The sequence below is a fragment of the Muntiacus reevesi genome, chromosome 4, assembly GCF_963930625.1.
Source record: "Muntiacus reevesi chromosome 4, mMunRee1.1, whole genome shotgun sequence".
NCBI classification, from domain to species: Eukaryota; Metazoa; Chordata; class Mammalia; order Artiodactyla; family Cervidae; genus Muntiacus; species Muntiacus reevesi.
The window spans coordinates 143,848,935-143,862,511 of NC_089252.1; the positions used below are offsets into that span (position 1 = coordinate 143,848,935).

The 13,577-nt window shown below is 52.5% G+C and overlaps 1 protein-coding gene across 1 annotated transcript; it reads left to right on the plus strand.

Annotated features, from left to right (window-relative positions):
- The first annotated feature begins 435 nt into the window (after positions 1-435).
- LOC136166058 (keratin, type II microfibrillar, component 5) lies at positions 436-7,101 on the plus strand. Its single transcript, XM_065932086.1, has 9 exons — positions 436-855; positions 2,569-2,777; positions 3,349-3,409; positions 3,553-3,648; positions 4,292-4,456; positions 4,717-4,842; positions 5,233-5,453; positions 6,193-6,224; positions 6,908-7,101. The coding sequence occupies exons 1-9, from the start codon at positions 436-438 to the stop codon at positions 7,099-7,101; spliced, it is 1,524 nt and encodes a 507-aa protein (XP_065788158.1).
- Positions 7,102-13,577: the final 6,476 nt, after the last annotated feature.

Sequence of the window (13,577 nt, forward strand, 5' to 3'; positions counted from 1 at the left end):
GAGATGGTGGCACCAGTCCCTACCCCAAACTCAGCCACTCCAGACTGCTGTGTTCAAACCCGTCTCCGGGTGTGGGTTGAGGCCATCTGACAAGGAGACTGCGAGAAAATTAATTACCTTAATGTATGTAAACGAGCTTTGAAGATGAAAAGTGCAAACGCTCAGTGTCCCTAATAACATCTTCAATACTTTTACGGAGGCCGGGAGTCACCGCTGAGCTCACCTTTAAGACGAGTCTTTGGGGAGTTGTTGGCAAACTCCCCAAGCCAATAAACAACATAAAATGGCTTTTCACTTCTTTCATGCAGCCAACCCCAGCTCTCCCCACCAATAAAAGGACCGAGGAAGATCAGAGGGTCCAGAAGCATCCTACACAGCGCACCCGCCGCCCTCGACACTCCCTTGCTCAAACCTCCATCCACTCAGATCCACACCATGTCGTGCCGTTCCTACAGGATCAGTCCAGGATATTCCGTCACCAGGACCTTCAGCTCCTGTTCGGCTGTGGCCCCCAAAACAGGCAGCCGCTGCTGCATCACGGCCGCCCCTTACCGAGGGGTGTCCTGCTACCGGGGGCTGACGGGCTTCGGCAGCCGCAGCGTCTCAGCCCTGGGCTCCTGCGGGCCCCGCATATCGGTGGGCAGTTTCCGTGCTGGTTCCTGCAGCCGCAGCTTCGGGTACCGCTCCGGCGGCGTGGGCGGCCTCAGCCCTCCCTGCATCACCACCGTGTCCGTCAATGAGAGCCTCCTCACGCCCCTCAACCTGGAGATCGACCCCAATGCGCAGTGCGTGAAGCACGAGGAGAAGGAGCAGATCAAGAACCTCAACAGCAGGTTCGCTGCCTTCATCGACAAGGTCAGTGAAGCCTGGGATGGTCCAGAGATGGCCCCGGGCCTGCCTTCCCCTTGGGAAGGTCCCAGTCTGTAGGGGAGCCAGCCTATGGCCGCCAGCCATGGGAGAGAAATGCAGGCCGATCTGCGCAGAAGGATCTATTTTCCCGTGTAATTCCAGCAAAGTATATCTATATCCGCGGCCCAGCATGGTCCACAAATTGAGTCTGTGCTGTAAAGGGTTTGCACTTCCGGAAACAAGACAACATGGGAACATCCGAGCTGCCGCTGAAGCACTGGGCACTGCATGCGGGAAGAGCAGAGGGGCAGTGGGGAGAAAAGACCGCCTGTGGTGGGGCAGCTTGGGAAGTAGTTGGGGCTCAGGGCCCTGCCGCGCCCCACCTCCCCGCCTCTGCTCCCTCGCAGTGCGAATCCTCTGGCGTGTTGCTTGTCCCCTTAATAGAACCGGCTTCATATGTTTGCTCTGAAGATTAACTGGGCTCCTGTGCGATCAGGGCTAGCACATAGAAAGTGGCTGAAAATGTTAGCTGTTAGCATTCTTTCAAGGACAGTAGTGGGCAAGGAGATGTGATAGGCAACCAACCAGGCTTTCCAGGATGCTTCATGGGTGCAGAGCTGGGAATGGAGGAGGGAAGGCCACTAGACTGGCAAGAAGAGACCCACCAGTGCAGAGGGTGAGAAATCCCCAGCTGCCCTCTGGCTGCCTCCCAGAAAGGTCACCACTGCATCTCCCTTCGTGCGGGCTCCTCCTCTGTCCACAGGGCCTTACTGAAGCAGAGGAGATAGGACCAAACTCAGGTTTGCGATCTGGGGTGATGGGACAGCCCATAGTGGGGACCTTCTTATTATCACTTTCTTTAGTGGTCTCAGTTAACCCTTGAAATGACTCACTGGAGTAGGTATTATCATCTCTATTGTTTTTAATAACAAATTGAAGCTGAGAGCTTAGGGAGCTGCTTAGACAGACTGTTCATAGGGTTCTCACGACTGAGTGAGTGAAATGAACCAGATAGATTGTGGTCACAGGCAGGTGAAGGAGACTCAAGGAACATAGGATCTTGACTCCTGACTAATTATGAGATGATAAGTTAGTCATTTCATAACTTGGGGTCTCCTTGTCCCCTCCTGTACTATAGGGGAAATAAGATCTCCCCCCATAGTGCTGTGAGAATTGAATAAAATTGATTGGTAGGTACAGTCATAGATAAAGGGGTGTGTGTGTGTGTGTGTGTGTGTGTGTGTGTCCCACAAGCCCTGGGACCACACAGTAAATATCCAGTAAATGTTTGCTGCATAAATGAAGAACTTGTAATTAAAGTCATAGTTAAATTGGTTGAGCACTTCCTGTGTGTCAGAAACTCTTCTAAGCACTTTACATGTAGCAACTTGCTCAATCTTTACAACTTGAAGGAAGGTACTCTTATCATCTGTTTTGGAATGAGAAAACCAAGCACCCAGAGGTGAGACAAGCTGCCATTACCGTGGCAGACCTGGGATGTGAATCTGACCTTTGGCCTCAACCCCGGGGCACTCCCTCCCACAGTGCCTCCCTGGGGGGCTGGGAGCAAGGCCCCCTAAGTCGCAGGGATTCAGCAGCTGAATCCCCTGCCGGCCCAGTTGCTCAGCGGGCACTGGGGCTGGGGCCGGGGCAGAGGGAGCCCTGGGGAGCCGGACGCCTCCCGGGGCTCCTCCCGAGTCTCTGTCTCCCACCGGGCAGGTGCGCTTCCTGGAGCAGCAGAACAAGCTGCTGGAGACCAAGTGGCAGTTCTACCAGAACCAGCGCTGCTGCGAGAGCAACCTGGAGCCCCTGTTCAACGGCTACATCGAGACGCTGAGGCGGGAGGCTGAGCGCGTGGAGGCCGACAGCGGGAGGCTGGCCTCGGAGCTCAACCACGTGCAGGAGGTGCTGGAGGGCTACAAGAAGAAGTGAGTGTGGCACCGCCTGGGATAACAGGGTGAAGGGGGAAGGCTCTGCCCACAACCCTCTTGAAGCAGCTTCATGAAGATTCCTGCCTGTCTGCCAAGAGGGGCTGCCTGCTACCCAAGAGGATGGGCAGTAGGGGCCTAGGTTTCTAAAGATTCTTTGGCTCTCCCTCAACTCCTTGGCTGCCCATGGGTCTTAGAGCTGGTTTCAGGGGAGTAAGAAAGCCCAGTGGGATTCCACGGCTTTCTTGCTCCTCCCACTCCCCTTCCTGACCTGGGCTCCATGTCCTCCCTGCCCGTGCCACCAGCCCTCTTTGGATCTAGGATGGAAAGATGATTGTAGACTTGGGCGTGGAGTGTGCATTCTCTGATCTCATCCCAGAGGCAGCAGGACTCAGGTGGAATAAGCCAGGCTGGGACAGGGCTAGCCCACAAACAATGCACAAAATAGAGCGGGGAGAGGCGGGGATGACGTTTGCAGAGTTCACCCCCATTTGACCCCCAGAAGAGCTTGCCCTGGATGGCTGCCAAACCCTGACTCCTCAGCTCCAGCCTCTGTCTCTCTCATACGCAGGTATGAAGAGGAGGTGGCTCTGAGGGCCACAGCGGAGAATGAGTTCGTGGTTCTAAAGAAGGTAAGGGGGCTGGGCTGCGGGAGGGAGGGAGCCGCACCTCTGTGCGCACCACCTCCAGTGGGATGGCTTGCCACCCCCACCCAGACCACCTTCCCAGGGCCTCCTCCCACACGCTCGCCCCCTCCTCTCCACCCCACCACCAGGATGTGGACTGTGCCTACCTGCGAAAGTCAGACCTGGAGGCCAACGTGGAGGCCCTGGTGGAGGAGTCTAATTTCCTTAAGCGCCTCTATGACGAGGTGAGGGGGCCCCTGCCAACCAGCCTGGAAGCGGGCAGGGAAGGTGTGGGGACCCAGAGCAGAGACTGTGTGCACATTCACCCCTTGCGGGTGATAGCATGTGAAGAACATGCACACACATGTGAGTGGGCGTATTGTGAGGCTGTCAGACACGTGCACGTAAGCGCCGAGGACTGTGCAGCACGTGTGTGCTTGGGCGTCTCTGTCCTTCTGGTCTCTCTGTGTTGCAGGGTGCGTGCCTGTGTGCTGGTCTGAGTGCGTGTAGGTCTCTACATGGATATGAAAGTGGAGTGCAGGGGGTGGGTAGGGTGGGTTTCCAGAGAGAGGGGAGTCTTAATTCCTGGACAGATCACTAGTCCTGGCATTCACATCCCAGCTTCCCTGCTGAACAACTTTGAGTCAGGCCTTTTTCACACACTGGGATTCAGTTTCCCCATTTGCTAAGTCACAGGCTGTCCCCAGCTGATCTCGAGAGCCCCTTCCAGCTTCACTGATGATGTACCTGTATGTGAATGAAGGCGAGTGGGAGTCATGTATCCTGCATGACCAGTGGGTCCTCCAGGGAGTGGACAGCCCCCAGAGGTAGAGCATGTGACCCAGACCAGATACCAGAACCAAATGCATTGGCTCTTGGCTCCCCCAGGAGATTCAGATCCTCAACGCCCACATCTCAGACACCTCGGTCATCGTGAAGATGGACAACAGCCGGGACCTGAACATGGACTGTGTCGTTGCCGAGATTAAGGCTCAGTACGATGACATTGCCAGTCGCAGCCGAGCTGAGGCTGAGTCCTGGTACCGCAACAAGGTGAGTGGTCCAGAACAACTGCCTCCTAGACATGGCACTGGAAAGGATAAGAAGTGTGTATTAGAAAAGGCTTCTTCTGTCTGGGGACTTTGATCTTTAGGGTTGGTGAGAAAGAGACAGCTCAATTTGGGTATCAGGGCAAGGTGGCCATGTATAGTTGCACAGGCTGAACATTGTACAACCTGCACAATTATCCAAGTTGTCCTGAATGGATGAGATGTCCCATTCGGAGCCTCAGGAGCCTCTCTGCTTCCTCCCAGTGTGAGGAGATGAAGGCCACAGTGATCCGGCATGGGGAGACCCTACGCCGCACCAAGGAGGAGATCAACGAGCTGAACCGCCTGATCCAGAGGCTGACAGCTGAGATTGAAAATGCCAAGTGCCAGGTATGGGTTCTGGGAGGGCTTGAATACCCAGCACAGGAAGACTGTAGCACCAGGTCCTTTGCCTGTGGAAGAGCAAAGGTCTAAACCTAATCAGGCCTCAGAGTGTTCCCATGAGGAAGCAGGGGCCCAGAGAGGGTGCCTGAGCCCTGGCACTTCCCACAGCACAGGAGCTGAGATGAGCCAGATCACTGATGTTCTCCTCCTGGCCACCTGCAGCACCATCAAGAGGAAATGATGAAAAGCATCCATCACCTCCCTTGTGTTCATAATCCCATTAACTATGTGCTCGTAGGAGGTTAACTTAACTTTTCTCTGGGATCCTTGCCCCAGCTCCCTCGGCTCAGGTGAGTCTGGCTGCACTTTCCCATCCTCACATCTCCTTCCCCACAGCGGACCAAGCTGGAGGCCGCAGTGGCTGAGGCTGAGCAGCAGGGCGAAGCGGCCCTTAACGATGCCCGCTGCAAGCTGGCCGGGCTGGAGGAGGCCCTGCAGAAGGCCAAGCAGGACATGGCCTGCCTGCTCAAGGAGTACCAGGAGGTGATGAACTCCAAGCTGGGCCTGGACATTGAGATCGCCACCTACAGACGCCTGCTGGAGGGCGAGGAGCAGAGGTGAGGCTGAGGAGCAGAGGTGAGGCTGAGGAAGAGCTTGGGGGTCTAGAAGGAGGAGGCCCTGGTCCTCTGAGGGTGAATTTCCCTGAACCCACGTGTGAACTGCATCTTTGCCCCCTGCTAGTACAGCTCAGGCTTCAATAGTAATAATAATTTATGAATGCTTTATTAGGCCTGTGCTCAGTGCTCATTTTAATCTTCACAATCCAGGTATTATTTTTCCCATCCAAAGATAAGGAAATAAGGCCCAGCATTCAGTGACCGTCTCAGGGCCACACAGTTAATAAGCAGAAGAGCCAGGACCCTCATTCAAGACTTGTGGCTCTGAAATCCACTCTCTTCCAGTAGGAGGTTGCCACTTGGCCTGCCCTGAAAGAGGGTACATTATAAGGTCGATGCAATTTGTGCTGTAGCTCTTCATTGGTACCAGGACCTTTCACACACTCTCTGTGAACCTGATCGGCACTATCCAGGGTGGGCCAAGTCATTCCAATTGGAAGTACTGCTAGGAGATCATAGCCTCGCTCACCTCTGCTGAAAAGCAGAAGGCCTTGTCTCTGTGGTCAGTGAATAGTTAAAGGAGCATAAGCATTTAAGGCAAACTCTGAGGGAGCACTTCCTGCCTCTGGGGAACTGGATCTATACACTGGAGGACCCCCTCTGTGCCCAAGCTTCCAGGAATCTGCCTCAAGGAATCCGGCTCAATGCTTGGAATTAAACGGACTTTTCTTTCCCATAGGCTGTGCGAAGGAGTGGGCTCTGTGAATGTCTGTAAGTACCTGCTTGAAACCACCCCCCCCCACCCCCCCACCCCCCAGAAAACTGGCTTTATTGATGGGCAGATCTGAGCCGGACTACCTAACATACTGGACCTGGAAAGTTCCAGACCTGGGAGGGGGCCTTTCATGCTCCCTGCTCCCTCCCCCGCCCCCTTCTCCCTGGAGGCCCTAATTAAAAGCATCCTTGGACGCCCTCCACTGGTGGATATGTGAACTGCATGCCAGGGAAATAAGGGTGCAGTAGCTTTGCCACTGGGCTGCCCTGGTGGCTCAGATGGTAAAGCGTCTACCCGCAATGCGGGAGAACCGGGTTCGACCCCTGGGTTGGGAAGACCCCCTGGAGAAGGAGATGACAACCCACTCCAGTACCCTTGCCTGGAAAATCCCATGGACAGAGAAGCCTGGTAGGCTACAGTCCATGGGGTCACAAAGAGTCGGACACAACTGAGCGACTTCACTTCACTTCGGCTTTGCCACTGAGTCTGGGGGTTCTCGCTTGCTTCTCGCCTGGGTGCCAGGGAAGGCTGGGGTGCTGAGAACAGGGTCTGAGTTATGAAACACTAAACTCATCAGGGAGCAGGAAGCTCATGCATGCAGAAGCCTCTTTGGGCATGTCCTGGGGTTGGCGACATCACTGTGGTCCATTCAGCTCTCCTGTCCCCTCTCTTCCCACAGGTGTCAGCAGCTCCCGCGGTGGAGTCACCTGCGGGGGCCTCACGTATAGCACCACCGCCGGTCGCCAGATCGCCTCGGGCCCCGTGGCCACCGGGGGCAGCATCACGGTGCTGGCGCCCGACTCCTGCGTCCCCTGTCAGCCCCGCGCCTCCAGCTTCAGCTGTGGGAGCAGCCGATCTGTCCGTTTTGCGTAGAGTCGGAGGCTCTGCCTACATCCCCCCAGCACGGAAGGGTGTGTGAATGGAAAAAAAAAAAAATGTGTGCTTGCTTCCAGAATCTTCCATGTGTTCCTACAAGGGAAAGACCCTCCGCCGCTCTCCGCGCCACCTTCTCCTTTTAGGGAGTTGTTTTCCTGGTTCTCCAACAGGCTTCAGTTAGAAAGAGTCATTCCCAGTCCTTTCACTCAACTCAGATTTGACTCCTAAATCCCCGCGGCCAATTTGTGTTATTCACCAAGCTCTCTGGGACCCTACCAGTCACCCAGGGAAGTCGGGCATCATGAAAACTCAGCCTTCCTCTGGCACAAGGAATAAGCCTAACCATTCAGCAAGGTTTCCCTCAACCTGAGAATCAGAGGGGAAGCCGCCCCGACTCCAGCAGGCCCCTTCTCCTGGCTGGGAAGTTCTCTGCCCGAAGGAATTGCCCCTTGGTCATCTGGGTTTGTGTTCTGCTTGTCTCTCTAACTGATTGCCTTCTTCTGGGTTAACCTGTTCCAGCTAAACTCCTCCTGTGACCTCCCAACTGAGAGGCCTATTGTGGAGGGGAATTCTTTTGACTTTGGACAGGTCTTGCTATTCATACACCTTAATAGATTTCAAAGAAAACGCCATGGTTGCTCCAGATCGCCCCCTGCCTGTGCAGGGGGAATCTGTCCAATCCAGAGCAGGTGGGATGGAGAAGGGGAGGCCACTTTCTGGGTCTCCCTCTTATTATGACTGTCTGTGGGTGCCGTGCCTTCTGGGTTGTCTCAATCTGTGTTTCAATAAATGCTGCTGCTATGCAAAGACATGTGATCTTGTGAACGACCATGTCTCCGACTGTTGCCCTAATGGTCTGGGAGTGAGCGAGGAGAATGAAGACAGAACACGAAATCTGGTGCAATGGGTCAGAGCACCTGCAGCATCTATTGGCCTGAGATGCAGAGTCCACTCTGAGTCCATCTTTTATTTCTAATGGCAGACCGCAAAACTTTCTTTGATCTTTCTTCCCCAAGACACTACCCTGACATAGTTCAGATCTTCTTGTTTTTACCCCAGGCTGTTCCCTTCTGGGAAAGCCTCAGGAGCAATCAGCAAGTGCATAGGCAGTGTTCATACCTGACTCTGACCTGGTGTTCCAAAGTCCATACTTTCATGATCCCAGTCATACTCCCTTCTGGATCTGGCCTTGGGGTTTGTAACAAGGCTATTATTCTAAGAAAAACGTGAAGAATAATCATAACACAGTTTCTTAACATATGCTGTTTTTCCAAGTGCTATTTCTGTGAAATTTCTCAAGGTTGGGAAAGCACATTATTAGGAATTCCCACTACATCCGACCCTCCAACATGTCTGTCACTCAGCTCCCACTTGCTCCACCTCTAGCTGACCAGTCCTTTCCAGCCCCCCCCGCCCCCCCCCCAGTGGTTCTGCCTCTTCCTCTCCACTTCCATAGCCTGATTCCAGCTCAGACCCCTCAGTCCTGACCACAGCTCCATATTCCCACATGACCACTTTCTCTCCATTCCTCACACACACGCCCCCCCAGCAGCCAGAATCCCAAACTCATGGCTCTTATCCCCTACCACCTGGTTCAAACAATTTCCCAGCATATGCATGTGCTCCTTATGCCAGACACAGTCTCCTCCAGCTCGTCTTCCCGCACTTGCTCCCCAGTCCTGTACAACCCCTCCACCCGGATGCTCCATTTCTCAGATGCGGGCTCTACTTCGTGGAGAGTCTGCTCTCTGAGGCCTCCAGGGACCACCCCACCTGGACACGTAGGTGGACATATACTCCACACCCTTCTTCCTATTTGCCTTTGCTCAGTGCTCCCTCTGCCCACCTCCCCTCCTGCTTCATGTACACACACACACACACACACACACACACACACACACACACACACACCTCCCTTTCCTGCCCGACAGTGTCTCAAACCCTGAGGACTTCTGATTCTTTCTTTGTGGCTCAGACCACGGATGTCACTGGGTGTGTGTGGACACTAGATCAAGCTGGAAGTTTCTGGAAGAACTTCCAGGAAATTTCTCTTCCTGGCTTTGCCCCCAACTAAATTCCAGATGGGGCTCCAGAACATGTCAGGCCTGGGATGGTTGGGTGAACTCAGGCTGGTCGCAGAGGTGTAGACATCAGCCTTCTTGGACTCATCTCCATCTCTCCATTAGAGAACAGATTAGCCATCACTATTCTACCTGCTGGCCCCCTCTGTTGCCCCATCCCCTAGTCTGTCCCTGGAAGGAAAGTTAAGGTCCCCTGCATTCTGATGAATCCTCACTTCAGGCCCAAAGGGCTGCAACTCCAGGGAGACTGCTGGCCCTTCCTGAGTGCCAAGGCGGCTGCTGTTTACGGTTTGCTGGCTGATACCAAACAGGCTTCCTCCAAGTTTCTGGCCCCCTCCCCTTCTTTCTCCCACCTCTATGGGTCTCAAGGGCATGGTCATAGACAGAGTAGGCCAACATTCAGTTTAGGGCACATCATTCATCTACAAGAAAGATGACATTTCACCAGGGCTGAAATGTCAGATCAAAATTTGAGCATCAGTTCTGCCATGTCTTAGTAAGATGCTGTGCAAGAAGTGGCCTCGATGATCTGGGCATCAGCTTGGGGGTGAGTGAGATAACCATTTTCCAGCCTTGCCACTTCCTGAGGTTCTGGGTCTCTGCAGTAGCCTGTGCTTTAGGGAAAAGGCCCTGATGTTACCATGGGTCTGGGCCAAGTGTAACTAAAAAGTTAAATCTGATAAAGAAAAACATAACACCATGCATTGAAAAGTCAAACAACCAGAAGCTGGGAATTAGCAGCTATTTAATAAGTTTCCATGTTCTGTGCATAGCAGCCCGAGGTGCCATCAGCTTATGGAGATGAAACTTCTCCTCCCTCGCCCTTGCATTCAACAGCAAAAATGCAGAGCCATCTCTTCTCTTTTCAAAGGAAAGGAGCTATTCCTTGCAGAAAGTCAAGGATACACTCCAAGAGTAACTGAGCATTAAAGTTTCATTACAAAAAATAATTTAAGGAAAAGTCAAGTGATCTAAATCTCTTGATTAAGAAAAAGCCAGAAGAGCAGGGGTTCCAGACAATAAAGCAGGCCCATGTGGGTGGTTCCAGGGCTTTCCTGGAATCTGCCACTCTCCCCCTCCTTTTTTTTAAACTCCACAGAAGCTAAGAGCTTCATCAAGAGAAAATCAGACCTTCTGTCCATTTTCTACTCTTCTTCAAACATGCAACACCCTTCCCTCAAATACACAGGCTCTCCAAAGGATGAGGATGTATGGGTTATGGTGCTTTCAAAAAAATCAAGTATGCTTAGACTTCGGGGTCTTCTCTGTTTCTTCTGGAGGCCACAAGCACTCCTTCACCAAGTCACAAACATTTTTTGTTGACATTCCCTCTCTGCTTTGGGCCATCCTCACAAACCATGCCCAAGCCACTCCTTCTCCCAACCTGTGTCACCAACTGCTCTCTGCCTCAGTCCTTGGGATCTTGGGAAACAGAAACTGAAGCTATTACTCACCTGAGCCAAGCGTAGTGAGAAAAGCAGATTAACCACATGACCAAGAAAACCACAAAGTATAACCCTCTTTGGAATGGACATGGACATTAGAAATGACCATTTCTGGGAATCACCCCGTGTCTGGATGCCCCGCTCTTATTCCCTTAGTGGGCAGTGGACAGTAATGGTGAGAAGTCAGTTGCCAGGGAAGGGAGCAGGTCAAGGCAGCATTCAGAGGATGAGCTGTTGCACTGAAAATGAAGGCAACACTGGAGGCACACATCTGCATGTACACACCCTCCCCCATCACCATCAGAAAGGAAAGGCAGACCTTCCCCCATTTCTGCCACCTCCCCGTCCCCTACCCATTCTGGGGCAGAAGGGGCCTGGTACAACTCCTTTCCCTCCACAGAGGTGATCTAGTGGCTCCCTGAGCACAATTTTCTCCCCTGCTCAGACTTGGTGGAATCTAGACCAAGGAAGTGCCCAGGACGAAGCCCCTGGAAGACCTTCTAAGTCCAGGGGGAGAGACCAGGGGGCCACCACACTAAAAAAGATCTGGGTCCTCCCAGGTCTCCCAGGGACCAGTGAGTCTCGTGGGGACACATTCTGAAAGGCATCAGGAGGGACTGCCAGGGAGAACTACTCAAAGGTCTTTCTATGTCTTGACATCAAATATGTATTCTTGGGGCAAGGTATCTTCCACCCAATCAGGTCTTTTATTTTAATTCTTTTTTTAAAAAAAAATCCCAAATAACGTAAGGTGGGAGAAATAAGTGTTCTTCCTGTAAAACAAGTGAAAGAAAGTCGTCCACCGAAAGCCCTCTCTCCATCTCATCACATCCAGGGAGGACACCCTCGCATCTGAGGACTCTGAACCGACTTCCCCGGGGGCTCTTCTTGGGGATTGTCTGTGCAGGAATTGCGGGCGGAGAGTCCCAGGTGGCTCAGCAGTAAAGAATCACCTTGCCAATGCAGGAAACGTGTGTTCAATCCCCAGTTGGGAAGATCCCCTGGAGAAGGAACTGGCAACTTACTCCCGTGTTCTTGCCTGGAGAATCCCAGTGGACAGAGGAGCCTGGCGGGCTATAGTCCATGAGGTCACAAAGAGCCAGACATGACTTGGTGACTAAACAGCAACACCAGAGATCCCCCCAGAAATCCCCCCAGAGCCCACTGCCCCTGTCCAGGCCATCGGGGCAAATGCCCTCTGACCAGAGGTCTGGGTTTTCATTCTGGATCCCCACGTAAGAGGCCTGTGTTAACTGCCCCATACTAAGGTCTGTCCAAGATTCTTAGAGAACAGAACCTGTGAGATGTTCCTACAAACACTTCCAGGAGACTCATTTATGTCACCTTTCTTCTCTTTTCTCTGGAATGTCAGTAAGGTAGGATCAGTTAGAACGGCATGGGCCATGATTTTATTCTTCAGGAAAAACCGAGGCAAGGCAGCAGAAGGTGTATGAACATTGACATTCCCTATTGGGGCTTCTCTTGTGGCTCAGATGCTGAAGAATCTGCCTTTAATGCCAGAGACCCCAGGTGGATCCCTGGGTTTGGAAGATCACCAGGGTTTGGAGAAGGAAATGGCAACCCACTCTAGTATTCTTGCCTGGAGAATTCCATGGACATTATTAGTATTCTTGCCTAGAGAATTCCATGGACAGACCATGGGGTCTCGAAGAGTTGGGCGCAACTGAGTGACTAACACACACAGCCCTCAGTTGGGATCCTGGACCAGCTGTATGAGAAGTTACTCAACTTCTCACAGCCTTAATTTCTGTATCTGTATAATACTGTTGCTGTAAGCAATGAATGAAATACATATATGATGTGCCAGACATCTAACCAGTGCTTGTCAACACAGGCTCCCTTCTCATCCTCTTTTCTACCTTTGCCCCCACCCCACCCACCATGGGTGGCCCAGACTGGCTCTGATCTTTTGACAAAGTCAGAGGACAAAGGCAAAGAGTTGAATCTGATCCTGTGAAAACCAGAGGGAAAGTCACCTCCATAGCCAGAATGATCTGAGCCACCCACACAAATCAGTGACTCTTGCTCTTTAATTTTTATGGGAATCTCCTGGGAACTAGCTTAAATTCAGATTCCTGGGCTCATCTCCAGAACTTTTGCTTCAGTGGTTCTGGATGAAGCCCAACATCTGCATATTTAACAATCCCCTCATCCCCCACTCCTCAGGGATCCTGATGGAGATGGTGGTCCATGGACCACACTTGGAGAAGCACTGAAGCAACTGGGGAAAACAAGGAAGGGTACAGGCATTGACTTGGTTAGAGGAGAAAATGTTTACCATGACATTTAATCATGCACACCAAAAGAGAGAAGAAGCCATACAGGAATCACCCCAATACAATAAAATTACAAACCACCGATAATAAAACCTGGGAAGATTAGCCTGTCTTTCCATCCTGACTGCCACATGGTTGAGGGATGCTCTGGGAACATACAGTCTCTCAGATCAAGTGAGGGGACTCCCAGAGCTCTGCCCCACTCCCTCTACTGCCCCCTCAGTGCTGATGGGCCATGAACAGTCCGTTGTCCAAGGGCAAAGCACAAGGGTGCATCCATGCCCTGCCACCTGCTACCTGGGCCTCTGCCCAGAGGGCCTGGCACACGGTCAGTTCTTAGTAAATGTCTACTAACCTGAAGTTAGGGAAGAAAATGACTAGGCAGTTTATATCCAAAAGTCTTTACATCTTTTCTTGGACCACAGAAGGGGGGAGAATCAATGGAGGTGGCAAGAATGCCAAACCCAGGGTTGACACTCAAAGAGTAAACTGTAACTCCAGTGAGAAGGAACCTGGAGAGTTAGTTCTGGCTCCCTAGTAAGGGACAATCGCTAAACTGACATTTGGGCCTGAGAGAGCAAAGTTTTCCCTGTTCCCCACTTTCCACCCTGGCCCCCTCAGACACCATCTGTCCAGAGTCCTATCCCCCA